The sequence below is a fragment of the Acanthopagrus latus genome, chromosome 22 (genome assembly GCF_904848185.1).
Source record: "Acanthopagrus latus isolate v.2019 chromosome 22, fAcaLat1.1, whole genome shotgun sequence".
NCBI lineage: Eukaryota > Metazoa > Chordata > Actinopteri > Spariformes > Sparidae > Acanthopagrus > Acanthopagrus latus.
In genome coordinates, this window is record NC_051060.1 from 14,279,843 (window position 1) to 14,306,644 (window position 26,802).

Genomic DNA, 26,802 nt, shown 5'->3' on the forward strand with positions numbered 1-26,802 from the left:
ATGAATTTACACCAGTTGCAACTTTACAATGAACAGTTACTTAATTAACATTGTTTGTTAAAAGATAAATAACTACAGTTTAATTAATTATACATTTTCCTTCATGTTGCTCCTTCCTACTGTAGATGACTCCTTATGTATTTACCAATTAATAAAAGTATTCACACGTTCAGGACAGCAGCCCGCAGCGACTGACTGTCCACGTGGAGTGTGTGGAGAACAGTCGGTATCAACAAAGGCAATCACGTGTGGAGACATTTCACCTATTTTATTGGAAAATCTTCAAAATAAACAAAAATGGCACAGCAGTATACAAATCTCAAAATGCATATAGCCAGTAGAAATACTGCAGTTCCCTCTGTGTAAATTACTTCTGTCTTGCTAGAAAATCATGGTGATAACTGGGCAGGTGCTGGTTGATATACACACACACGTGCTTTCCTTTTGAAGACAGGATCAACTAAGTGTGATTGGAAAGTCAAGGCCCATCAAATATATGTGCACGTGTGTGTGTGCATGTGTGTGTGTGCGTGTGTGAGTATATATATGTCTGTGTGTGTGTTTAGTTGCTAGGTATGGTGAGCAACATGCCAGTACTGGATATATATATATATATGACGGGAAAGGCTGTGGGTGTACTTACGAGAGCTTTGCATACATAGAACGCTCATTCAATGTTACTAGATAAATGAATATATTCAAGACATAGCTAAATGATAAATACATAATATATCCATGTTAGTGGCATTTCCAGACATAAAGAGAAATTACTATAAATTACTTCCAACCACAGTTATGTGTCGAACATTCTTGACTCCAATTAGAAGGTGAAAACAAACACCGATCACTAAACTAAAAGAAAGAGGTGAACAATATTAACTTTGGGGTGGAGTGGGGAGGGGGAGTTTTCATTGAAATGTTTATTGTCTGAGAGAAACCTGGAGCAGTGAAGAGAGCTTTGGGTTGTCGGGCCGAGCTGGACCGAGCCAGACCAGGCCAAGCAGAGCCATCTTTTTTCTTTTTTTCTTTTTCTTCTTCAGGCTTGTCTGATTTTGGATGGGGTGTAGCTCTTGTCCACAGACTCGTCCTGTAGAAACATGTGCAGGCATCGTTCGTTCTGAGCTAGAGGGTGACCGGCCACTCTGAAACACACAAGGAAAAAAAAAAAAGCAGGCTGTTACTTTAGTGATTTGAACAGAGACAAGGTGTGACAACATGGACAACAGGCAGAGAAATCTGGGAAAGATTTAATGATAATCAAACTGTAAAGAAAATAAATAAATACATTTCATAGAATCATCATCGGAAGGAATGGCTAGATAACAAAAGTGACTTCTACAGGTTTCTGGCAAAATATTTGATTCCTTGCTCTTCCAGGGTTTCAGGCCTACATGACACTAGAAATGCATCCATCTGCATAACATGTCACTCTGATGCAAAGTCTTCAATAAATGATTTGAAACATCATTTAAACACTTGCTCCTCAGGCCCTTAAAAAGATCAAAAGTGAAACTCATTCTAAAGATAATTTTTGTCCTTATTCACAGCTTGAAACAATTTTTTAACAGTGTGTTCTTTATACTTACTGTTGCAGTGTATGATTTGCAGTTATTATACAATATATTAACATACTTTCCAGGAAAAAAAAAAGAGTGAATACTCAGAGTAATTAATTCAACTCATGAATGACACTGGCAATGCCACTAATGTATTTTATGAAAATATAGTTACTCTTATTTTCCAAGAGGTTCCTGGAGATGTTTTTATCAACATCCACAATTGAATTTACATCTACAATAAAATAACATTAATTTCCTACATTTTCAAAGCATTATGGGAGAACAGCAGAAACCAAGAGCACACTCAAAAAAAATAAAAGGCTTGCCTCAGGGTTTAAAGCCCCGACCATGAGCCGCTGGGGGGCCTTTACTACATGTCCTCTTGTCATCTCACATTTCTACCATCTCTATATTTAGTATAAACCGCAAAATGAAAATGATGTATGGATTTTTAAGTTTACCTAGTCAGTTGTTATGAGTTTAATTATTTTTTCAGGAAACGACCAACTCAAGGACACAGTAGCTATGCCATGGGATCAAACCTATTCACCTTTAAAACCCATCAGATATTTTCTATCGCCATAAAAAATGCTTCTGTTAATGTGTAATTCTTAAACTCCCAGTGAAATTTACTGTTTCAAGGTACTCACGTCATTTTAGACAACAAAGTTTATTGTGTAATATCTTGCCTCTGTAACAACAAGTGTTAGATAACCACATTTGAGAGAGATCATTTAAAAAACGTTGTATATGAGTGGAAATTTTAATATCAGAATCCTTACTCCCTAAACTCAGGTACTGGACAAAAAATGGGGTATTGGTCAGGTTCTTTTTAGCTCAACCGCTGGGCTGCAAGGACATGAGAAACTACGTTTCTCTTTAAATAGCTACAATAATCAGGAATCAAATTGTAATCATCCCTCCTGAAGAAGTTTGACACTTTGATTATATATACTGACTTAAAACACATTTCTTTCTGCATTTGGACTCGTGGTAATGGTCATAATCTCTTTGACAGACAAGGTTGAGAAATAGTTTTTCTGTCACCGCCAAGCCATAAAAAGGAAAGAAGTGTCAATTAGAAAGTCATCAACAGAATTAAAGACTCTCAGGAGCTTCAACAACTAGTAATTGACGTGTTTCTGCTAACTTTTTGACACTGACAACTCCAACAATATTCAAACACATTGGAGGTACTGTGAGAACGTCTATATTTATATCCTGATAGTTACTTAGTACACTATCAGCCTCCCTATACATCACTGTAATCATTATATGCTTACCATTCAAAAAATGGCAAGCTTATAGATAATTAAACTTTAGTAATTTCACTGATAACAAACAATGAAATGTTTAATTAACCATTTATTAAGCAACTGTTTATTGTAAAGATGCCACTGACGTGTATAAAACTTTATAAATGGTTAATGAATACCAGGGTGGGCCTATGTATCAATATCATATAGTGAAACTGTATCTTTTTTTAGATTTTGGATATTGTTTATCTTAATATGAATATATTGTCAATACTGTTGTCTTTCCCTGTTTTTTAAGGCTGCAGTAACGTGAAGTGACATAAAAGTCTTTTGTTTTTAAACATCTGCTTTACTTGTTCTATTACTTCTTTACCAACATAGTCATTATATCCACATTATACATAACAAACATACACAAACAAACACCGGCCCTCAAACATCTCATGTTACAAAAAAAAGGTACATTTTTCTCAGCCCCGATCAACGTGGTTACATTGCAAGTATGCACGCATCCTAACCTCTAACAGGAAAATATTTTGAATGAATTAAGCTGTCCACGAGAGGCATTCACAGGTCAAACAGGGCAATCACTGAAGAGATCAAGCGTGCCCCCAACAAACCCTTTTTAATAGGTTTTTTGGAAATGTTGACATTGAGGACAAGGTGCAGTCGAAGGATGTTAAAATCTCAAGGCCCTGCTTGCTTTTTTCAAGTGGGGATGTAAGTCCTTTTTTTTTTTCTTTTTTTTCTTTTTTTTTTTTAACCTGAAGCATGAATTACGTTTGACTAGCCTAATCAAAAAGTGATGATTATCTCCTCTCCTCCTTCTCACTTGTTTCACAGCGACAATCATGTTTACCATTCCAAAAGATTTCCTCCTCACAATGCTCTCAATCACAGATTAAACAATGCTGCCAGCCACATCGGCCAGTATTAAGTCTGAACAATGATATGATCAACAGCAGTGTTTCATTCACAGGAAGCAACGAGGAGGGGGAGAAAAAAAAAAATCTTAATTACCAACACATTCTCAACTTCTTTAAAAAAAGAAAAGAAAAAAAAAGAGCATATTTATGGATTTTAATTTTCTCGACTGTCTTTGCTCACTTAATATTCCAACAGGAAACATTGATGCATTTGCACATGAAACAAAGATAATGGCCAAGTCTGCAATCAAAGCAAATAATTACAATCACACTGTAACTTTTATTGTTCGGCAGCTGAAAACGGGGACATGCTGGATCAAAAATAAGCAGAGGTGCACACACCATCCCACAGAACCACGCGCTGTAATTTGAGCTGCAATTATCATAAATTACACATCAACAATAAAACAAATGTGGGAAAAATTATGTTGTGGGGGTGCGCACTTGAGTCCTCTTGGTTGTTCTTGTCCTTTGCAAAGGTAATTATAAAAGAGAATTAAGAAGGATAGTGAGAAAAAGGACATGTCTGTCTCCGCGGGCTCAGTTTGTTAACAATATGAAGAGAAGTGAAAAAGTTGACTCTACTTTATTGCACAAAGTGTTTCATTGTTCCCTGAGAGTGAAAATAATACCACGCTGAGGCAGCAGTGAATGGGAGACAAACTGTAAAGAACAAATTGTTTTGACCCCACAGCAAAGTAGGAGAAGGACAGACCAAGACGAAGATGATGTGAAAAGGCTCACTTGTTGAGAAACTGCTCCAGGCCCTGTCGCCGCTCCTCGATGAAGGAGTCGTCAAATATCCCATCATCCCCTCGAAACGGAAGCTGCCGGATGAGAGCTTTTCCTGGGAGAGGTGGTACGACCACCTGAAATAAAACAGTACCCACAGAAAGGCATAAATAGCTCAATAATAAGTTGTCTCTGTTGCTTATATCCAACCGAGTCACATTTTTGGAATGACAGCTCGTGATCCTGGACAAAACATGTATTTTGTTACATTGTGTATGTATGTACGCTAAAAAACGTCATTTCTGAGGCAAACAACCAAAGAGCATATCATACTTATAAAAAGTAGGACAAAAAACAGAGAAGGCATCACCTGCGAAGCTTGAAAAGATCTTTCGCCAATTATTTTCTCAAGTTAAAACTACGCTGCAGATCTGTACAATGTCGTCTGCTGATTTGATAAGCCAAGAACTCATCAGCCTCCATGTTGAGTTCACCTCAATTGCTCACCTTGCTCTCCCTCTCCAGCTCCGCTCTGAGCCACTCGAAGTCACTGTATCGCCTCCGCACAGACGATTCCTTCAGTTTGAAGATGGGGAGGTTGGTCTGTGGGCAAACACACAAAGGAACATACACACGGTTACAGCCGCTCCTTTTAAAATGTTGCCTTGTTTGCTGTAGTGTTTTTTCCTTGAGCCCGCGCAGTGGTTACACAAATTGAAGAGAGAGAAGAGAAAATCAAGACATGACTGAGACAGTGTGCGCATGTTTATTTTTATCCAGTGTCGTGTATGAAAGGGCTGCAGCGATTTTTTTATTTTCATTATTGAGTGATCTAGCTATTATTATTTTGATTAATTGTCTCAGAAGTATTAAGAAGTGCCTGTCACAATTCAAAAAGGCTAACGCTAACGTCTTCTGATGGCTTGTTTTGTCTGACTGGCACTCTAAAACCCAAATTCATTTAATTAATATACACAGGAAGAAATGCAGCAAATCCTCACATCTGAGTGACAAACAACAGAAAATGTTTGAAACCATTAAATCAACTGATTCTTTTTTTTGTTCATTAACTAATCAATGAACATAATCTGTATGTTGGTTATTCTTGCCAAACTTCATTGTGACCCTCTCATGAAACATGACGGCTCAACAAATTGTGCAGACATAATAAATAACTACTGATCCTTCCCTTTAGAGCTTAAACATAAGCTGATTCGTCAATCAACAGAAAAATCATTATTGTTTATGTCTTTTTTGTTTTCAGCAAAAACAACAATCAATCGTTGGACGACAAGCTTTGTAGGCAGTTGTGGAAAATCCAATCAGTGAAGTCGGGTGACGTCTGCTCTCCAAGCTGACTCGCCGCAAGTCCGTCTCAGGTGTTCGGACAGCCGTCGGAACGGACCCACAAAGTCTGCAGGAGCAGTGAAGTCCACACATTTGGAATTCAACCTTTGGTGGCTTCAGACCTCGCTCATGCTGGACTGAGCACAGGCTACACGTGTCGTCTTGGCGCTCGGTGGTGCGCCTCCACATTTTTGTGAACAGCTCCGCTTTTTTCTCACAAGCTTCGGTATCGGTTTACACCAATTCTTTCAAACATTTTTCAATTACCAGATTCTGATTCTGGCGCACCACTAACGTCACTTTTGTCCTTGATATAATAGCAATGAACAGATCAAGGCATCCCCAGCATTGAGGAGCTGTACGCCTCATAGAAATGTTTGTTTGTTCACCTCATGACATTTCAGAGAAATACTGCAGCGATATCTTGTTGATAAAAACAACGGCTTCCCACAAATACTCCAAGAATATGCAGTCTGGGTGCATAACTAACATTCTGTTTTCAGTAGCAGTGTTTCATGCCCTGATATTGACTATGATGGAATGAAACCAGAAAGGAAACATAAAACCTGCATCTGCGACGAGCAAAGACGATGGTTAGATATTTAAATAGTCCAGAATAGAGCAGAATAGGTGACAAAGTAGCTCTCCATGCACTGAGAGGAATTAAGGAGAGCTTTTATCAGTCTGACAAAAAAAAAATCAATACAGAGTCTCAGAAATCTAGAGACATCTGCAAAAATTAACAAGTGAAAGAGCACTGGGTGTTAACATACAATTAGAATAGTTAGAATAAGTTATCTTACATATCAAACATCAACAAAACTTGAGGTGCTAGTATGAGGTATTTTTCTCGCAACTGCATTTACACTTGTTTAACTAACAAGTAGCTTAACCATGGCATGTGGTACTTCAATACACTTTAAGAACAAAAATGACTGGGAGGGCTACAGAAAAACTCCAGATCCATGTCTACAGTCAAGCTAATACAAGTATCGACCTAGTTTTGTTGCGAGAGTTACGTCATTAAAAAGATTTAAAACACAACTTGATAGTAAACCATTTTTAACAGACAACTGTCTGGCAGTCAGAGGCTACACTTCTGTAGGGAATGGTATAGCTGAAAATGATCACTACAAAGTGGCAGACTGTGTGAACTCCAAGAAAAAGAAGAAAGTGAAAGGTTTTATTGCACTGATTTTGGAAATAGCCTTGTGTTATCTATGCTGACTTTATTGAGGGAAAAGTACAAATAAAAATAAAAAAGACTCCTTCAAATTAAACCCAACTGAATAGAACAATTGAAACTGGCCTCCAGGCAAAGAAGTTCTCTTATGTTTTGCTCACCAAGGTCTACAGCATTTATCTATCGCGTTGTGTGCATATGTGTATGCCAATGCACAGATGTGTGTAATTCTAAGTTGCTGTTGACAAGTACTTGAGAGTGAATTTCATATTAAAACGGGAGATGTTTCGACATTGACAGAGAGCATTGAGCAAACAGCACATTATAGCACAATGCCAAACCTCTTCACTAGTCCTGACAGCACATGGCCATCCCATGACAATGTACAAACAAGTAGGGAGTGAATGAGCATTTCATTGGCAGGCCCCATTCACAGAAGGTCAGAATTCATGGAAGAAGGAATCACAAGAGCAAAGCAATTGAGCAAGTAGGTGCAGCATGAATACAGCGTGAGCAGCAGACTGATCGATGAGCAGGCGACTGTGACTGTGTGCAGTAGTGGGGATGCAGAGTTAACTAGAAGGCTGAGTAAATGGCTGAACAAAAGAGAAAGGAGTGGGTGTGCGTGGTCATAAAGGAAGAGCAGAAAAACTGGAGAGGTTGGGAGCTTCATCAGGTCTGTGCAGGACTAATTGAAGAGGAGGGAGAGCAGGAGTGGTCTTTTCGCTCTCATGGTCTCTCCTTTTCAGTCTTTTCCCCTCTTTATTTCCCCTGCTCTGCGATAATAAGTCAGATTTTCTGCCCTTGAGACTCCTCTTGCACGGTTTCAACAGGGAAAATGCAGGCATTTGTGCTCTTCCCTCGTTGCGCTCTACTCTTTTCAGTCTTAAAAAATAGCGGATCCTGCCTGGATTTGGTGGGAATGCAAACCAATTTGAAGAAACTCTTTCCAATGCCTGTTGATTCAATGTGAGACTGTAAAGCAAAAAATATTGCCTATTAACTAGGGAAATTATTGGAAGAGAATCCAGGTTAATCTCATGGTATACACACTTAGTTACCAGTTTTACTACACCTAAATAATTTCATGAATGTTACAACGTTCTGCTTTTGTTGAAATGTTTTAGAGAGTTTGTTATAATATCACTAAAGTTAAAAATGTACCTATTATTTTATAGCAAATAATTAGGGAGAGGTTTAACAAGTATATTTCTGATTTAGGTTTTTTTTTTTTAGCAGTATTTTATAAGACAGTTATGAGGTGTTTTGATGGTTTGTAACCATTTTCACACTTTTCTGAATTTAGAAGTTGGTTGATATTTTATGTCCAGAAGGATCCAAAAGAAGATATAAAATCAAGATCATCAGGTACGTTGGAGAAGACCAAGAGTGGACAAAATCAGAAATACATAACAGGCGGTTCACTTCGCTTGCACTCTGATAAAAATTCGATTAAGTTTGAAAACTAAAACCTTCACCGGGCAATTTTCTCAATGAAGGTTGACATTTTTTCTTTATTTTTAGTTCCAAGCAAAAATGTCATAGATTTGCTGGTTCCGGTATTTTTAAAATGTGAGGAAATTGTGACGAGCAGACTACTTGATAATGAAAATAACATTTGCAGCCGAGATTATGGTGGATCTACAGCTTACAAGTTTAATGATGAGGAGACGGAGAGACTTCTCTGCATTCCCAACAAGAAGCTGATGTGGCGTGCAAGTTACAAGGACATCTGAGTGAGAAATGCTGATGAAAACACAGCCAAAACTGCTGAGGCAGCCATATCTTCAACTGCTCATTTAAGGAAAGAGGTGGAGAAAACTTGGTGAGACAGAGAGTGAGTGAGAGAGAGAGAAAGTTTTTATTTTTTATTTTTATCCTGTACTTTTAGCATTTATTTTCTGAGTTTGCTTTCCGATTTAACAGCTATTAATTATGTCATCCTAATTAGGCCCTAACTTCAGTATTAGCTGCAACATGAAAGCTATTTCACGCTCACCCCATGACACCAGATTTGTTTGTTCACCAACACTGTCCTCACAGCTCTTTATCCAAGCAAACAAACCATTTTCTCTTCAGTACTTTCTCTGACCTTTGTGGTGCACGCACAGAATTGAAGCACGAACAGAAACCAGACTTTCGCTGAGGACATGCAAAAGATAATTCGTACGAATGCCGACTACAACAGCAGCTCTTTCAAATAAGGTCACGTTTCCTGTGATTAAAGCCTTAACGCCGGTGAAATAAGATGTTTAACATGACAGTACTTCCTTTCTCTGGTTAAAATCAAATAGGTGCCAGTAAAAACTCACTGCCACTCCCCCTGTTTCCCACTGCGTGTTAACGCGACTCGCCGGCCCTGAAAACTTCCTTTTCCCACTTATTTTAAGTTCTCTCCAGGTGAAGTCGTCAATGAGCCCCTGCCTCCTCCTCTATTCTCAGGTCACAGGAGAAGTGGATTATCTTAGCTTTATCACCCCAGTGCTCTAGCATTAACTCCACTCTCCTCTCACCGTGGTCTGTCCCTGCTGCGTCATGTTACCTCACAGCATGGAGCGCCGCAAAGTTAATCCCCCACCACAACAGATCACAGTTACAGGTAATCTGCCACCGCCGTGACTCTAATCCCATCATGTGCACACAGAAAACACTTAACCACGCGGCGGGCACTCACACTGACGTACACTGGGTAAGCATGCACAGGTGTTAAGCAGAAAGATTTGACCAGTCACACAGTTGACAATGTAAATATAATAGCCCTGTTTGTGTACACACAGCCAAACCTTGGGCAACTCATCTGCGCACAATGAAGCCAGCGGTGAGAGTGTAAGGGAAGAAAGTCACCTGGCCTTTCAATCCTCTCGCCCTCTCAAACCCTGTGATTAAGAGATTGGCCTTGCGGGACAAGGGGAGGAACGAAAATGACAGAACTGAAAAATGAGAGGTCTCACTCACTCCTTCGCTCTCAGTCTCACACACACACACACACAGAAAGAGGCGGTGCGTGAGAGCTCTACGAGTCAAAGATCAGGTTTCCCCCGGCCTCTGTTCTCTTCATGGCTGGTTAGAGGTTAGGGCCCGGGTGTCTCAACTTACTGGCCCCTGCAACGATTGGGACATGGGACCAGCCCACACCCAGCCAGGTCTTAGCATTTCATGAATTGTCTAAAAAGGCACACTTTGCCTCTCTCACCTTCTAAGGGACAAAATAAAAAATAAGAGAGGAAGGACTGCATGGTTAAAGAAACTAAAGATAGCAAATATGAAATGTTCAGGAAACCAAATAAACACAGAAATAAGGAATTAATGGTGATGTTAAAAGCAAGTGCAAAAGGAAAAAAAAAACGGAGCAGAAAGCTAGATGTGGCTCCTTCAGAGTAGACCTCCTAGCTTCGCTTTCCATTATAAGTAAGCAAGGTGCAACCTACGCTCCATAGGAAGAGCATGTGATTCATAATGTCTGGGACACAATACCTTCAGCTCATTGAAAATGGGTTGAAAAGAGGCAGAACCCTTAAAAACAGCGAGACAGCGAAAGAGAGAGTGGGGGGGCCAAAGATCACTCGTCTCCTAAGAGAGTAGTTCAAGGCCACCATGCATTAGCTTTTAGCAGGATGGATTAAGTCAAGTTTGAGAGTGCGCATCCTAAACCTCCCCCATGCCCCCTTCTTACCCCTCCCATATGCTCTCCTTTCAGAATAATAGCATAAAAAAATGGCAACATAATACCATCTCATTGCATCATATTCTAAAATGGGGGGGGGGAGACAGGGAACAAAAGCATTGGGGCTATAGGTCTTTTTGCTCTCGCTTCTCCATGTACTCTCACACTCGTTCTCTCGCTTGCCGGCCCCTGCGGCCTGACAGCCTACCCTCTCTTCGACTCGCCTAGCTGGCAAAAAGCTGCTTTGTTGCCATAGTATCAACTCCCACTTTTGATACTGTCATTTCAAGTAGGATATGGTAGCCTTGATACAATATGTTCCCTATTTCCATTAAAATAGTTGTCGAAGAGGATGCTGTAGACTTTGGATTACACTTGACTGTGCCTGACAAGCGCCCACCCCCCTCCTCCCCACACAGACACCCACTCCCCATCTCTCCCCCATTTTATTAATGACCAAAGGCCCCCGCCCCACTGCCCAAATGGAAAAAGAGAAAGAAAGAGAGAGGGAGAAGCTATGGGAGTAGAGAAGAGGAGGGGTAGAAGACCGAGTGAAAGTGAGCGACAGAGCTATAAGAGGCCTTTTATGTACTCCTATCCATAAACAAAGTGAGATCCCAAAGTTCGCTCCCCTGAATGTGCTCTCTGGATGAGATGGGAACCAACTAAAGACAAGAAATTTTGATAAAACCCTACTCCCCCCCCCCCCCCCAACCCACTCACACGCACACCCCACCTCCAACCCCCTGTTTGCTGAGGGTCCAAACAAATGCTGCTTGAGGGGGTCCTCTCAAACCCAGGAACAACCAAAAAAATACAACATTAAGGTGATATGATAGGACTCTGCAAAAAATAACTCTGTCCATTAGGCACATGAAAAACATGTGCAGAGGCAGCGCAGAAAAAAAACAAAAAACATACCAGCTTCCTGTGGTCTTTAAGCCATTACAGAAACTACACTTAAAAAAACGAAGGGATTTAGGTGAGAACAAAAACCCATTGTTTCACCACGACACTGGACATTACGAGTCTGCTCAGGCAAAGTGAGATATCCGCCTCCTTTCATGATGAACTTAGCTTCCACCTCTTTAAAAAAAAAAAGCCTTGACTGAAAAGAGGGGAGATTGATCCCATTGATTTTTAACACAAAATGCGTCCCAAGTTGTGAACAAGTGACTGCATAACCTGCCTCATGGTCACTGCAGCCGGTTGGCTTCCCCAACGACAAACCGATCTCTATGCAGGTTTTTTTGCTGCTGACTAAAAAAAACATTCACATACCACGAATGAGTCACGGGCAAAAAAACGTACACGCTGACATTTATTTTAAAAGAATCAGTGACAACTTTGCAGTTAATAATAAGCCCTCGCTCTGGTGTTTACTCGACTATATATATAGCTATCAAAGGGAATTCATAACCACGCTATGAACTTGGTGACTGACTGCACAGCTGGGAGTAAAATGGGATAAGTGGGCAATAGGGTGAAGACTGGCGAGGGGGTGGCTTTCTGCCCTCCCATGGGTGGGGGGGTGGGGGGTAAGGATGGGGAATAAACGCTCCAGCTCCCCCACACCCTGGCCGGTTTCATTCTTCTCGTCTCTCAATGAGGGGATTAGGCAGACTCTCTCAGTGCGGCCACAAGGGCTCTCTCGATTTCAGATGGATAGCAGGACAGCAGTGAGAACACAAGACAAGGGAATGAGTTAGAAACAGAAACTGTGTAGCATAATTAGATTAAAATAATAATAATAATAATAATAATAACAATAATAAAGCACTTCTAAATATTATAAGTTTGACTGAAACAAACAGTGCAAAGCGTAGGCTATGCATTCCAGGCCGCGGCATTGTGGCTAACGCTCTTAACATGCTGGAGATGGAGTAAAATGCTTCTAAAGAAAGCTGAAGAAAAGGAGAAGGAGAGAAGCAAAGCAAAGTTGACACCACGTTTGTTGAGAAGTGAGGGATGCGCCACTTATTCTGTGGTCTTATGCAAAGCAGGGTCACACGGGGCTATGAGGTGCACAATAATGCTGATTACACGCATATGCTAATTATTACACGCTAATCAAGTACAGTAGTCTTATATTCAACGCTAATGCCTGGAGACGGCTTCTCTTCCCTCAGCCCATTTCTTTAAGGTAAAGGGAAACTATAAATACTTTAGGGCTGCTTTCCAATCTAAACACTCCAGGCCACTAACTACAGGGGTGTCAGTCAACTGACATGACAATTTAAAGATAAGAGATGAGGCAATCAGATGAGCCCAGTGACTGTCTGACAATTTCAGACTCTTGTTAAAGCCTGAACATTAACACGCAGAGTCCTGCCATGGCTAAATTAATGCAAAATGACATGTGGCAGGCTTGATTAAGAAAATTAAACACGCGAACAAAAAACATTTGTCAAATCCTGAAAATATCAAAGAAAATTCATTCAACTTTCTTATTTTTTTGTGCTTGTTTGTTTCTTTGATTGGCACTTGCACATACATACTGCGTATGTATAATCATTAAATGTCAATTGTGGTTTGGTAAAATGTCTGAATGCAACTGCATTGAGGGGACAATTAAGTATATAATATCAAATCATATCATGTCAAACTGTATGTATTCTTCTTGACCTTAGAAACAGCACCTGAAAAATATAATCTCAGTCCAAGGTCCGCTAAATCACTTACTCTGGACCTTTCAACGCTATGCCACAGTCTTCATCAGCACATGGAATTTGCTACATTCTCATTGAACGGCAGATGTTATCAGAAGCTACAGGCGTGGGTTTTGGGTGTTACGATCAGCGACAGAAGTGACTGTTTGTATGAAAACAACAATAGTGACCCATAAAGCTGCTGCTATAGACTCAGTTATATGAGAAGAGCAAAACTGGCAGTTGAGTTTTTTCTTGATGGAAAACATGTTTTTTATCTTTTTACTCTACTGGCTTCATTGAGAGTTTGATTAACCAACTGGCTTCTCTGTTAGTGCTCTCCTACTGCTGAACGGTTGGAGTTACCCCGTGATTAACAATGATAGACAGACTGTCTGTACAATCACCTTTGTGACATACTGTCAGGAGAGTCACATCAGAGGACCCGTGTGATATGTTCAAAAGCTCCACAACAATTGGGTAAATCAACCTTGAGACCGTTTCTCCCCCAACAATTTAATATGGCCATCATTTGCTGTATTCACTCATTGAAGTACAGAAGTAGCATTGTTCAAACATAGATTTGAGCAGCCTAATGTTTAAGCTGATTCAGCTTGATGATTTTGAATGTGTGTGTGTGTGTGTGTGTGTGTGTGTGTGTGTGTGTGTGTTTGTGTGTGTGTTAAACACACAACACAGGATATGTGTTTTGCAACAGCGAGAGTTTTCTAACCGTTACTCTCATCACAGATTGCCCAATGACAATTTCAGAGCAATATAAGCAAATAGCAAAATGTGTCACATTTAACACGAATCAACATAACAGTCTTTCAGGCTTCTTTGCACAAGCAATCAGGACAACTACCAACTTATTCATCTATGATGATAGGAACTTCTCTTGGAGGAAAAGCATTTGTTCTCTTCTGCAAGTGGAGTAGGAGGAAGGAAATGTGTCATGGTGGGGAGTGGGCGAGACAGGAGAGGATCAGGCAGAGCTGTGCATCCTGTCTACAGTTCCAAAGAAACTGACTTGCTGAGTTTGCCTTTGGCCCAGCGCTAGAATATACGTTGGATGGATTTTGATGACTAATCAGCCAAGTCAAAAAAAGCTGCAAACGACTGTAAATTATCCTTAAACCAACCTACAATCCCCATTAAAGTAATATCATATTGTGGCATGTGGTACAGTGTGACTGAAATTACTTTAAATTGAATCGAACTGATGTGTATATGGTGGGCAAGAGCAGAACATTTAATCATACAGGCCTTCCTTCATTTTAGGCTGGTCATTATGTGTGACGAATGCTGTTATCTCTCTCTTTGCAGTCAGAAAATGGGGTGTGGCTGAAGTTCAACTCTGAACTATTCAGGCATGCTTGGACTTTTCAAGTTGAACAAATGATTGATCACCCAACTTACTACAGAAGAGCTGTCACAACTGCTCATTTGCATGCAGATGGTTTATGTGAACTGGTGAAACATCTGTGGAATCACAACAGTGGAAACAAACACTTGAGGCTAATGTAAACAAATTCTCGTCTCTAGCAGAGCAGCGGCAGCTCAGAGTTACCGTTAGAGCAGACGTTCGCAGGGTCACTGCACTTGTTAGGATCGTCTGCAAAACCGAGCTAATGTCTTACTGAGCAACGTGGTGTCAAACATCTCAACGTTAGCATCGGTAACAAGTCTTCACTCGTCAATTGCATATCAGATAGCTAACTAGTGCTAGCTAGATTTGACGAGGGTTACTAGCCATGCTAGCTAGCATTGGCTTACTCGTTTCGCAATTAACCGCCTTGCCCGTCTTAGATAGTCATTTATACACGTGAATAACGACTCTGTGGCTAAACGTGCACCTTTGTGACTGCGTCAATCATAATGTCAAGAAGCCATAACTTTATTTGACAACGGGGAAGACGTTGCTTAGCTTAGGTATGGCTAGCTTAAAAGCTAACGTCATTAGCACTTGTTACAGCAGGCTCACCTTCAGTCTGACTTCATACGTGGTATATCTGGTCCTGCCAACCCCGATGGTCTCAGGGTTGCTCACGTCGATCTCTAGGAAATTACTCGGTGGTCCATAAGCGTCATTTAAGTTCTGAGGCTTGCTGAAGAGCCTTCTTGTGTCAGCTATGGTATCAGACATTTCTCTCCTGTCCTTCTAGCAGCTAGGGATAGTGTTTAGTTAGCTTGAATACAAACATGTATGTTCCGTTGGCAACCTTCAAAATAAAGCATTTGGCGTATGTTGTGTCCGCGTTTTAAAGAATATAGTACATGGAACCCTATTTTCGGGAAGCTTATGTACTGAATGACACATATATACACACTTTAAATTTCCTAGAGACTTTATCGTTTACACAAATTTAAAAAAAATGTAACTGTAACATTTATTTTGAAAGCAAACCACTCGAATTCCGGTATTGTTCAGTCTCCCACTGTCGTCAGCTTCAGAGGCCAAAGCGCTGCATTTCCGATCAGCTGAGGTTCAGCTGACACTGGCTTGGCCACCTGCTGCTCCGTTTGTTTACAACCCCTCGAGTGGGCACACGGGCCCTCGTCGCGTTTAACGACGCGCATGACTTTAATCATTTTATTTGTATGTTCCGGATAAATCGGAATTCTCAATGAAACTCCCAACTGCCTCTAAATGCAAAACACATTGAACTGACATCCATGATTCTCCAAGTGTCGGGATTCAGTGCTCGAATTGACATGAATGAGATGAATAAAAATATATTACATAGCAAGCGATAAGCGGGATAATTCAATGCATTGATCAACACTCATATAAACTCAGTTACATAAACAACGGGGATCCATATATCTCTAATCTTTAGCTGAGATTTGTTTCCGCTGTTTACAAGCGCAAATGTGAATACATAAAGAAGACATCTGTTGTATCTGATGATATCTCTTCTGCATCCGCTACAGTTAATTCCCCTCCACGCCTGTGTCATGTGGTTTCCATGTGTCGTCACTTGATCTCAATAAAGTTTTCGCGTTTTGAAACATCATGGCGGCCTACACGGTCCCAGCTGCAGTCAGATGCTCAGTGAAATTCTTGCTGAAAGACACCGTCCTGACCTCAAGGAACATTTGCCGTCTGTCAGCCACTTGCACCGGAAGAGGTAAACATTTCCCCGTCTCATGGTAGTTCATAAGATTCCGTTTTTTAGCGAGATTTAGCGTGTTAAAAAGCTGTCTTCTTAGGTCAAACCATGTTTGGTAACTTTGCTCTCTGCATCACCCATAAACTCTGAGACTTGGCTTTGGCGACATCTGATAGAATCAGTGTGTAATTTTGTTGGTCACGACTAAGACAGATGACTTTTTATATTTCAAGGTTACACTAGTTGGAGGACATGTGCATCATTCAGCTCCTCGGCAGCAGATGTCTGTGCCCTCAGTCATTCAGCCACTGGACACTATGATTGCCTCGTTCAGTGTGGCTCCCTGAGGGAGGATGCTCAGCAGAGAGATGTGGTCCAGCAGCTGGCTCAGCTGCAGCACAGCCTGAAGAACTACAACAACAGCATCTACTTGAACCCGCCTCCACCGAGGGTAAACCCAAAAGACGGCAGGTGTCGGCTTCCAAAGGATAAACATGCCAACATGGCATCAGCTGACATCAGAGGTGATGGATCACCTGTTGAGGTAAAGGAGGTTGATGGCAGTATGAAGTGTCATAACACAGTAACGCACGGTCTGGTAATCAAGTTAGAATACAAGGTGCTCAAGGTTGGCACAAAACCCAGGCATGATTCTTATTTAAAGATTATTTTAAAGATTTTGACTTTTGAATGTGTTGTGAGTGTCCTTATGAATGAATTATTCATCAGTGATAGGTTTGTTCACATTTAGTTTAGTTTTTAGTTCCCATAAAGATTAAAAGGCAGCCAAATATGACCACAGAGCTAACCACAATGGCAGAAAAACAGCTATTTCCCTTTGTCTGTTGCTGTGTGATTTTTTTTTTTTTTTTTTTTTTTTTTTCCAGATTGCATTGACCATAGGGAGCAGAATGAAACATTTAGAAACATTTTCAACACAGCTTATGTAATTCTCCCAGTAAAACAAGCTCTTCCTATATGCCAGGTGAACACAGGGTGTCATCTCAATAAACGTACGCTTCACAGTCATAGTTTGTGTAGGAGAGGAGATATTTAATTGGTATTTTGGTTGTGCCACTAAAGTCACATATTCCATACTTAAGTAAATAAACACCTCAGCATGCTTTAATGTAGTGCAAATCAAAGGATGAAATTCAACGTGTCTGCCGAAAAATCTACTTTTAATTGCCAAAAGTCGTGAATGAGGTGTTCATCTTGAGAAAGGTCTGAAAAATGAACGCTTTCTTCGATATATGGTCACCATGCACCATTAGCAACGTCAAGAACAAGAATCTAAAAGCCGTTCTGTGTCATCTGCCGTTTTCCCCCCCCCCCTCTTTTTTATAGTTTCGTTTTGTTTCACATGCCTGACGTAATCAGGACTATTGCTTCGGTGTATGGAGTTACATCCATCTGTTGATATTCCTGTTCAGTAGCTGCAACCAGCTACTCACTGGCATCCACATGTCCATGCTTTCAATCGCACACAACCTGGAAAAAGTGGCAAAACAGTGTGTGTATATGTGTTAGTCTTCCTACAGCGTTTGGACATGTTATGTTAATTCATTTAGGAGCCATGCACTATTTTGTTACAGGCCACTCCCACTACCACGCCCCCTTTTAGCCAATTGACATGAACAGTTAATCAGCTGTCCTTTGGCTTGTCACCAGCCCTTACACAAAATCTCTTACAAGTTTTGTGATAGGCCCCTCCCATTGCTACGCCCCCTCTTAGACAGCTGGCACAAACACATTTACACACCTAAACACACACGCGCGCTTGACCTCCATGCCAAATTGCAGCCTCTTAGGGCAAAAAACTGTGGTGACAGAGGGCTACATTTTAAAAAACTCACATTAATTTGGATGAGCTTCTGAACCTTTATGTCAGGCACTGATAAAAGCCAAGTGATATGATTGAAAGCTCGAGACAAAGCTAGTAAGTTGACCTTTTAAGTGACTGGCGTTTTGTATTACCAAGCTGCTGTCTCCAGTTCAAGAATTAGCCTTCATGCTCATGACTAATGGGATGTCTAAAATCACTTCCCCATTCAAAACATAAAATCAATATTGAGTAGTCATTTCTGAATTATCTTCGTTTTGGACCGAATTTGACTGAGGGGACATATCGGTGTGTTTGAACTTTTAAAGCAGAAACTGGCAACTTTTCCTGCGTTTCCAAGTGGGTCGCTTTCCGGTTTCCCTAGTCACAACCACCGACAACGCAGGACAAAAGATGAGTTTATTCATTAATTTAGTCTAAAATGGAGACGTGAAAGCAGATAAAAATGGTGCCAGGCTGCCAGCCTGACTGGAAACCCAAGTCAGGCATCATGATTTGGGGGGATTTTGTGCCTGGTGGCAGACAAAATAACAAAGCAAAGTTAAGATAAATCCCAACGGTGTCAATGATTTGCTGTCACCATTACACTGCGCAATCAACATTTATGTCATAATGAAAATTTAAAGCAAAAAACTTGCCAAAAAGTACAAGGGTTCAGGTTTTTAGATACCCTTTTTAAAGGGAGTTTTAAGGCATGAAATAAAATAAATGTTGGAAAGCAAAAATACATCAGTGGATTTAGAAAAAAACATGTTTTGGACTTAGTTTTCAACTTAAAAGGCAGCACGGATTCGCGTAAAGCCTTTAACTGTGGCATCTGGACTCTCATTCTGTTACAAAGCCCCGCTGATGTCTAACATATGGAGGGACTTCACAGAGCCGACTGCACTGTACACCAGTTGTATCACTGATGGTGGCCATGGGGCTCAGGTCAAAGGGAGGGTAGGGGTCTGGGAAGTGTATTGTGCATGTGAGTTTTGGAACGGCGTAATGTAGGGGGCTGTTGTTGTTTTTAGGTCAGGGGAGCTGACTGTCTAGTATTTGGTGGTGGGAGTTTTTTTTTTTTTTTTTTTGGTTGGCTGGCACAGACACATAGGGTTAGGCAGAGATTTTGGAAGGCAGCAGGGCAGACCTCCCGCTGGGCCCGTCCCGGCACCCCTCTCACTCTCTCACCGTCCCCATTCAGTAATGAGGGGATCCCTATTGTCTGGGCCATTCTTGTCCTTTTTGCTTTTGATTCGGGACTCTGACAAATACTTTGGTGTTAGGCTATCAACACCACTGCCCCCCCCCCTCTCCCTTTTGCACCTTATTTCTTGCTCTGTCTCTCAGACACACACACACATACACATACACTGACTGGAGTACTTATGCAATTATTCTGGTTTGAATCAGGTCACACCACTGTCCTTTCGGTGTCTGTTCTCTCTGTGAAAGTGCCGCCATTGTCCTCACTAACTGACCAAGTCTGTGAGGAGAGTACACTTGACTTAATATTGACCCAATGTGGCGTGGTTTTGCGGATGGTCGGCTAACAATGGGCCATTGTTTAGTGGGAGCCACCCTTTTCAAGTCAGACCTGCATCATAGTGTCCTCCTGTACATTGTAGGTCTCCATAAGGACGGTTATACCCATTAAACCAAACCAAGACTCCCACAACCTCTGTGTTGACCTTTGTTAATGAGAGACACAACATCTCTGGCTGGAGATCAGCATGTTCAGACACAACTTTTTCCTGAAGTCAACTCGAAGCCAAAGTGACCATGTCCTGTATGTGAACTTTTCCACTCATGTGCCAGTCTATATCCTCCATCGGGAGGTGAGACAAGGCCACGGAGCTCAGCTAGACAGAGTGGCTGAGGGACAGCCTTGTCCTTCTCCACTCTGCCGTGGCAGAATGGCTTCCAGCCACTACTGACAATTACCCCTCCATGCCAGAGGGCAGCATGGGAAGTCAGGGAGAAGTCACACACTGTTATGCCAGAGCAGACAGGAAAGGATTGTTGCTCTTCCAGTATTTCACCCCAGCACAGGACAGGCGGGGATGGAGGGATGGAGGATGGAGGGGGGTGGAGGGGAGGAGCAGAGAGAGAGAGAGAGAGAGAGAGAGAGAGAGAGAGAGAGAGAGAGAGAGAGAGAGAGAGAGAGAGAGAGAGAGAGAGAGAGAGAGAGAGAGAGAGAGAGAGAGAGAGAGAGAGAGAGAGAGAGAGAGAGAGAGAGAGAGAGAGAGAGAGAGAGAGAGAGAGAGAGAGAGAGAGAGAGAGAGAGAGAGAGAGAGAGAGAGAGAGAGAGAGAGAGAGAGAGAGAGAGAGAGAGAGAGAGAGAGAGAGAGAGAGAGAGAGAGAGAGAGAGAGAGAGAGAGGATGGGTAACAAGTTTGTTTTTTCATTTACTTTTCAATTGGCCATTGTCTGCATTTACCAGAGTCAAGTGCTTCTTGTACGGTGGACACAGAGTACCAACTGAAATAGTTAAATAGCTAAATTAAATTTTAAGAGGACAAACCTTTTCTATTTATTGTTGAGTTAATTCCGAAGCTATTTGCTGTTGCCCGGATACAGAGATGGACAATCCCCTACCACGCTGTTATTAAAACCTTATGGAACATCTATCATCTGTCCTCCTCTGAACAAACATGCTCCAAGTGATCGCTCCGTGCCATGATTAAACCGATGACATATGCATTTACATGGCTCGGGCTCTCTTCAGAGATATTTGGCTTTACCCGATATTTCTCAGCTCGGTCACACAGACGACGTTTTTTTTGAAGCAAGGACCTTTTGATGATAGGAGGCAGGCAGCACAATGACTTCCAGCAGCACCTCAATGCAACAGTACCGTATCACAATTAGCAGCGCTAAACAGGCTGCACAGACAAGTCCACTCCATCTCGTATGGAGCCTCATCCAGTCCTCTCCGTTTTGTCTGACAAATCCCCCCATTGTTCCTCTGATGATGCTTTTCTTTCGTGGGAACCCTGGCTTGTCTTGTTGATTAGATCCCCTTTGTCTTCCTCCCCTGCAGTGGGCTAGTCTGGAGAACGTGAAACCTCACACTGTAGTGGTGGCTTAATGCCTCAGCATACTTTGTTTATTAAACGATGATTCAGTCTTATATGGTAATGAATATAACGAAGTTTATTTAGGTCACCAGCCATAGTGTTTTGTGATTTTAATAAGCAACTCATCTATGCATTAATTCTGAATTAATGTATGGTTGACTGTTGTGCGTTGTTGTTGTTGTTGTTTCGGATGACAGCAGCTGTTTAAAGAGTCGATAAAGGACAAACATACTGCAGTCATTTCCTCATCTTTCTCATTTCCTACCAAAGGAGGAACCCAGTCCACCACCACCACCAAAAGGCTTCTATATATATGGAGATGTCGGTAAGGTTACATATAAAAGGCATTTTTATCAGAGAAATAAATGGCCTTTGCTAAGATGTCTGAGATCTTGACTGACTGAAGTATTATTGCTTTTCCTTTAATCCCTCTCCCTTTCAGGCACAGGGAAGACCATGCTCATGGACCTGTTTTACTCCCATGTGGAAAACACTCGTAAAAAGCGAGTCCACTTCAATGGCTTCATGTTGGACATCCACCAAAGTAAGTATTATCCTCCCACTCCACGTGCTACCAGCTGAACGTTGGCTTGCATGACTTTCGCGCAAGTTTTTCTGACTCCTCATGCGCCGGAGATCCTATATTTATCTCCCTGTTTGTCCTGAAGCCCTCCTGCTAATTGTCTACCATTATGCATACAGGTGAAATTACCGCTTTATTCAGTTTTGTCGTTGGGTCTGAGGTTTTTGCCGATGCAGGTGTGCTTTAAGATGTGCCTGACGTTTGTGTACTGCTTAAAGGGATCCATCGGAGGAAACAAAGCCTGCCAAAACGAAGGCTAGGGAAAATGTTCACCTACGACCCCATATCACCGGTTGCCATGGAGATCAGCAATGAAACCTGCCTGCTGTGTTTTGACGAGTTTCAGGTGAGCGAGTGTTTAACAAGGTGTGTGTGTGTGTGTGTGTGTGTGTGTGTTTGTTTAAAACCTGCTTGAACATTAACTACATGTAGAAAACAAGATAAGAATATTGTTAGCTGCATAAATTAGCTTAAAACAACCACATTCAGCACTGAATAAAAAGATAACACTGGTGAGTATATTGCTTGTACAACTCTTTATAATAAAGGCATGCTGATGCTTCTGTAGGTTATTGCAAAATGAAAAAAAGCTAAACCAACCTGTTGGCTGAGAGGATTAAATAAATGCTTATGAATTATTTTGGCCGAACATAGTGTATATGGTAAAAAATATCAATGTCTGTATTTAAAGGCAGTTTAAAGATTTAAACACGTTTGCAAAGCGAAAGAAAACCCAACAACAAGTGTGCTGCACAGTTCTAATGTTTAAAGCTAAATATGTTGAAAACTGTTCGAGATAAATCAGTTGATCACCTGGTAGCAGAAGTTCGACAGGAGGTGGTCGTGTTTCAGAGCATTTGGAGACATTTAGGGGAAAATGTAACTGAACAGCAAATATGTTGTGTATGAAAGCCAGAGTCAGTGGAAAGCCACAGGGGATAAGACTGTGACATGTAGAGTCACTTACAGATCTGAGAAGTTCTATTTTGCATTTGTTTTCGTATTACTCTTCACAGAAATAACTGATTTATGGTTTAGCCCTCTGTCCTAGTTTACAATCCTGTTAAATGCTGCTCTCTGTATTCTGAGTTCAGTGTTGACTGTTCAATCTGGGATCACTATCAGCGTTCAGTCACAGCCGGTGTCGCTCCTGACTGGACAGCTGGCTGCTTCAGATCTTGATATCCTCACAAAAACAGGACTGGGGACACCTAGTGGCCCTTTTGTAGCATAGCATAATTGTAGAATGTCTTCAAGTACCCATGAAACATTTTTGTCTTTTGAGTAAGTGGTAAAGTAGTGCTACAGTTTCAGTGGTAGTAAATACATTAGTAATCTCACGTGTATCAAGGTCAGTTATTTCACATCACTGTAATTCCCAGAGAAAGTGCTGCACAATATAAGGAGAAAAATCATATTGCAGTCATTTGGAGGGATTTGGCAATATGACATTATTCTGTCACATGTTTCACCTTTTTATCAAAACACTGCAGATTCTTCGATTCAAATCTTGCGCTCGGCCACATTGCAATTTCAGTTACATTTCGATTGATTTTGCCTTGAAGCTGCAGTGGTCAGATGAGTCAGTGATCTGCCCCTTTTTGTGCACTCAAACAGCTGGTTTGCTCCCACACCATCACAACCGAGTCACGCATGTTTCTTTTTTTTTTTTTTCTTTTGCATGCCACATTTACACGACTGAAAGGCGGCATCATTCATCGGTCGCTGCAGAACTTCTCATTATTTCACCCTTTGGTGTCAAAGGAGAGAGCCACTTCTGGAGCCCTCTGTAAGGTAGTTAGTCATTCACCGCAGCAGAGAAAGACGTGTGCTTCTGTCTTTATCATTAGCCAAACACATCTGTTAGCGGCACAATGCTGCTCCTCTTACTGATATCATTACAGTTAATGCCGGCGGGTCAAAGGTCGCGGAAGGTGAGCTTGCTTCCTCTAATCACTCTCAGTGCATCTGCGAGGATCAAGAGCTGCCCCTTTCATCCGCCCGTCTTTCACATTTTAAACTGCGGCGCTGTTTGTGCGTTCCTCATTGATTTGTTTTGTTTGCCGTCGCCGGCTTTGCTGTTTTCGCTTGTCGACTGTTGCTACCGGTGAATGGAGGGGAAAACAAGAAGACATGTGCGCGTTGTTTGTGATGCATAAACAAGAGGTTGCCGAGGTTGGGAGAGTTGGGGATGGAGGGGAGGTGGGGGGGTGGGGGAGAGGAGGAAGGGGGTGGGGGTCTATACCAATCAGCATCCTCCTCCACTCAGCCATGCAAATGAGGCTCTGGGTATCAGTCGCACTCTCCTGCTTCCTTAAGTGAGTGGAGCTAGAAAGCGACTGGCGGCGGCGGGTCAGATGGATCTTATCCTCTTAAATGCTAATGACATTTCTCCATTCTCTTCATTAGCGCCGTGCCATTATCAGTAATTTGTAGCCCCCCTCCCTCCTTTTACGGCCCCCACCCGGCTCCCCTAATGAATACTCGCCATTGAGAGGTCCGAGATGGAAAGATGGGAAGGAAGACGAAGAGTGAGAAGAAAATGCTTGAGCGTCATTGTCTCAGGGCCCCAGTCACTGTGCAGCCTCTGTGAAATTGCTCATAGGTTGTGTACATAAAGAGGTGTAACATCAAAAGAGGTTTAATTTGGCACCCGTGTGCCTCGCTGTAAACTGACGGCCGCTTGAGTAATTGGATGCTCATTTAAATATCGGCATCGGCTGACGGAGATTGCGCCATTATTTTTTTGTGCTCCACAAGTGCTACATCAGTCCCCCTCCACCTTTCTCATTCTGTGGGTACCCATTCTCTTCCCCTCTCCCCCTGCTCATTCAGCAATCAATATTGCCCCTCATACTATGCCCATGTTGAGGGCACATGAATAAACAAATCCAGGTTGTATAAAAGGTCATTTTTAAATGATTCTTTTGAAATGAAAATAAAATCCTGCGGTCGGAGGAAACAGGGGGCCCCTTCAGAGGCCCACAGAGCCTTGGCTTTCTGTTGATTCTCATTACACACACACAATCACTCAGACACACGCGCGCGCACACACATGCACTAATTTGATGCCCCTAGCCACCTCTCCTTAGCGAAATCAAGGCTTTAACACAAATGTTAATCAAGTATTGGCAAGGGCAGTGGGGCTAATATGCAAAAGCAGAAGACTCTCCAGTGTATGAAAGGAGGCATATGCTGTGGGTATGGCCATCAGAAGTGCCTGTTATAGACAGGAAAGTAGGTAAGAGGGAGTAAGAGGAGAGGGCGGGACAGAAGTCTTTCTTTTATTCAACACATACTCCTTCTTCGTGGCCTTTCTTTAAGATGCTGGCAGAGAAGCTTGTAATGTATCTGTCAGATTACTTACAGTGAGGATGATTCACTGGGACGTAATGATGAATTTTGCAAGGGAAGCTTTACAGCTGTCGTATTGGAAGAACATTTAAAGGAGCACCACAATATTTTTAAATGAACTTTTTGTTTTTGTGACTGAACAAACTGAATTTAAATGACGACACAATTTATACCACTTTATTTTGTTCGTATGTGGCGGACCCTGCCACCTTTTCGAGCTACAAACAGTGTTCTTGGGACCTTATTTTCCTCTGAGAGCAGCTTGTTTATTCAGTTACAGAGAAACACATATTTCTGAATCTGACTTTCTTCTCCAAATACTACATTGTGCCTCTTCAGTGAATTCATGCATTGCATGTACATTAAAATTAGCACCAGACTGTAAGCAACAACAGAAATCTGAAATAATAAAGTGTCTCTGTCAGTTCTGTGTTTAATCGGGCATGTTTTATATGTGCTGCTGCAACATGATGTCTCTCCTCGTGTTTGTTCAAAAGAACAACGCAGGTGAAAAGAGACAGATGGGGGAATAAGAACAAAAGTGAGAGCACTGGATTACTAATAGAAAGGTCGGAGCTCTTCATTTGACAGCCAGCGACTCATAAACGTCCTTGCTTCAGCGCCGTCATTGACCTTTGTTTATTGTGGACTCATGGAAATGATGTAGATGAAAAAGGCAGACAAAAATTGAATTGAGCAGATGAATTTATGTAGTATAACCTCGTAGCTTTGTGTGAGCAGACGACCCGCGTGCTACCTTTTTATGTGCCTTTTCATATGGCCGTCTCGCATGGTGTCTTTGTCTGCCGTCGTGACCCCAGTGTGGATTCACTTCGCTTTGTTTTCATTAATCTTTTCTTCCTCTTGTTTTCTCGCCTGCAGTCAGTCATCCTCACGTTTGCTCTGTTGATTAGCTCGGAGACTGCTGCCTTGCTTCAATTACGTGTCCTCCACAGAAAGCTGCTTCGTGACCATTTGCAGTCAGTTCAAGTGGTTTTAGGTGCAAATGTGTGTCTGTGTGTGTGTGTGTGTGTGTGTGTGTGTGTGTGTGTGTATGTATGTGCGAGCTTGAATGGCCATGACCAGACACAAAGGATTGAATGAGCGCACCTGAATGACACTAATCAACATGGAGTGTTGATGGCATGGTTTAACCTCAGACGCACGCACATGTGGCGTGGCGAGGAAAAGGTAAATTATACAGCATGAGTGTGTCTCTCTTCCTCTGTGGATCTGCCCTGTCAGGTGACCGATGTCGCTGATGCCATGATCCTGAAGCAGCTGTTCGAGACGCTGTTCAAGACTGGAGTGGTGGTAGTGGCCACCTCCAACAGACCCCCCGATGGTATGACCACCAGTGCCTGGGCACTTTGTACTTTCAGCTTTTGTTTATGAATATTGTTACTAAACTCAGAGTAGGATGGTTTTGAGCAAGTCTGCAATCATGGCTGACACAGTGGCGACACAGTTTTCGGTCTCTTCCGATCAAAATTCATCCTCAAATATGCATCAACTCGATTTTAGAAGTCTGCG

General features: G+C 41.8%; 2 protein-coding genes across 3 annotated transcripts in view; one reads left to right on the plus strand and one right to left on the minus strand.

Annotated features, from left to right (window-relative positions):
- Positions 1-253: 253 nt before the first annotated feature.
- On the minus strand, positions 254-15,514 carry snx3 (sorting nexin 3). Its single transcript, XM_037085811.1, has 4 exons — positions 15,300-15,514; positions 4,981-5,076; positions 4,486-4,610; positions 254-1,142 (listed from the first exon to the last, which is right to left on the minus strand). Exons 1-4 carry the CDS (start codon positions 15,459-15,461, stop codon positions 1,037-1,039), a joined length of 489 nt encoding a protein of 162 aa, XP_036941706.1. The 5' UTR covers positions 15,462-15,514; the 3' UTR covers positions 254-1,036.
- afg1lb (AFG1 like ATPase b) overlaps positions 14,844-26,802 on the plus strand; it is a 31,005-nt gene continuing 19,046 nt past the window's right edge. The window contains exons 1-7 of one of the 2 annotated variants that reach the window (XM_037085807.1): positions 14,845-14,993; positions 16,250-16,446; positions 16,662-16,972; positions 21,603-21,657; positions 21,775-21,876; positions 22,134-22,261; positions 26,515-26,614. In XM_037085807.1, the coding sequence (XP_036941702.1) occupies positions 16,332-16,446; positions 16,662-16,972; positions 21,603-21,657; positions 21,775-21,876; positions 22,134-22,261; positions 26,515-26,614 (811 nt within the window). In that variant the 5' untranslated portion in view covers positions 14,845-14,993; positions 16,250-16,331. Of the gene's footprint in view, positions 14,994-16,249; positions 16,447-16,661; positions 16,973-21,602; positions 21,658-21,774; positions 21,877-22,133; positions 22,262-26,514; positions 26,615-26,802 lie in introns of both variants that reach the window. The other variant, XM_037085808.1, reaches the window with a different exon arrangement.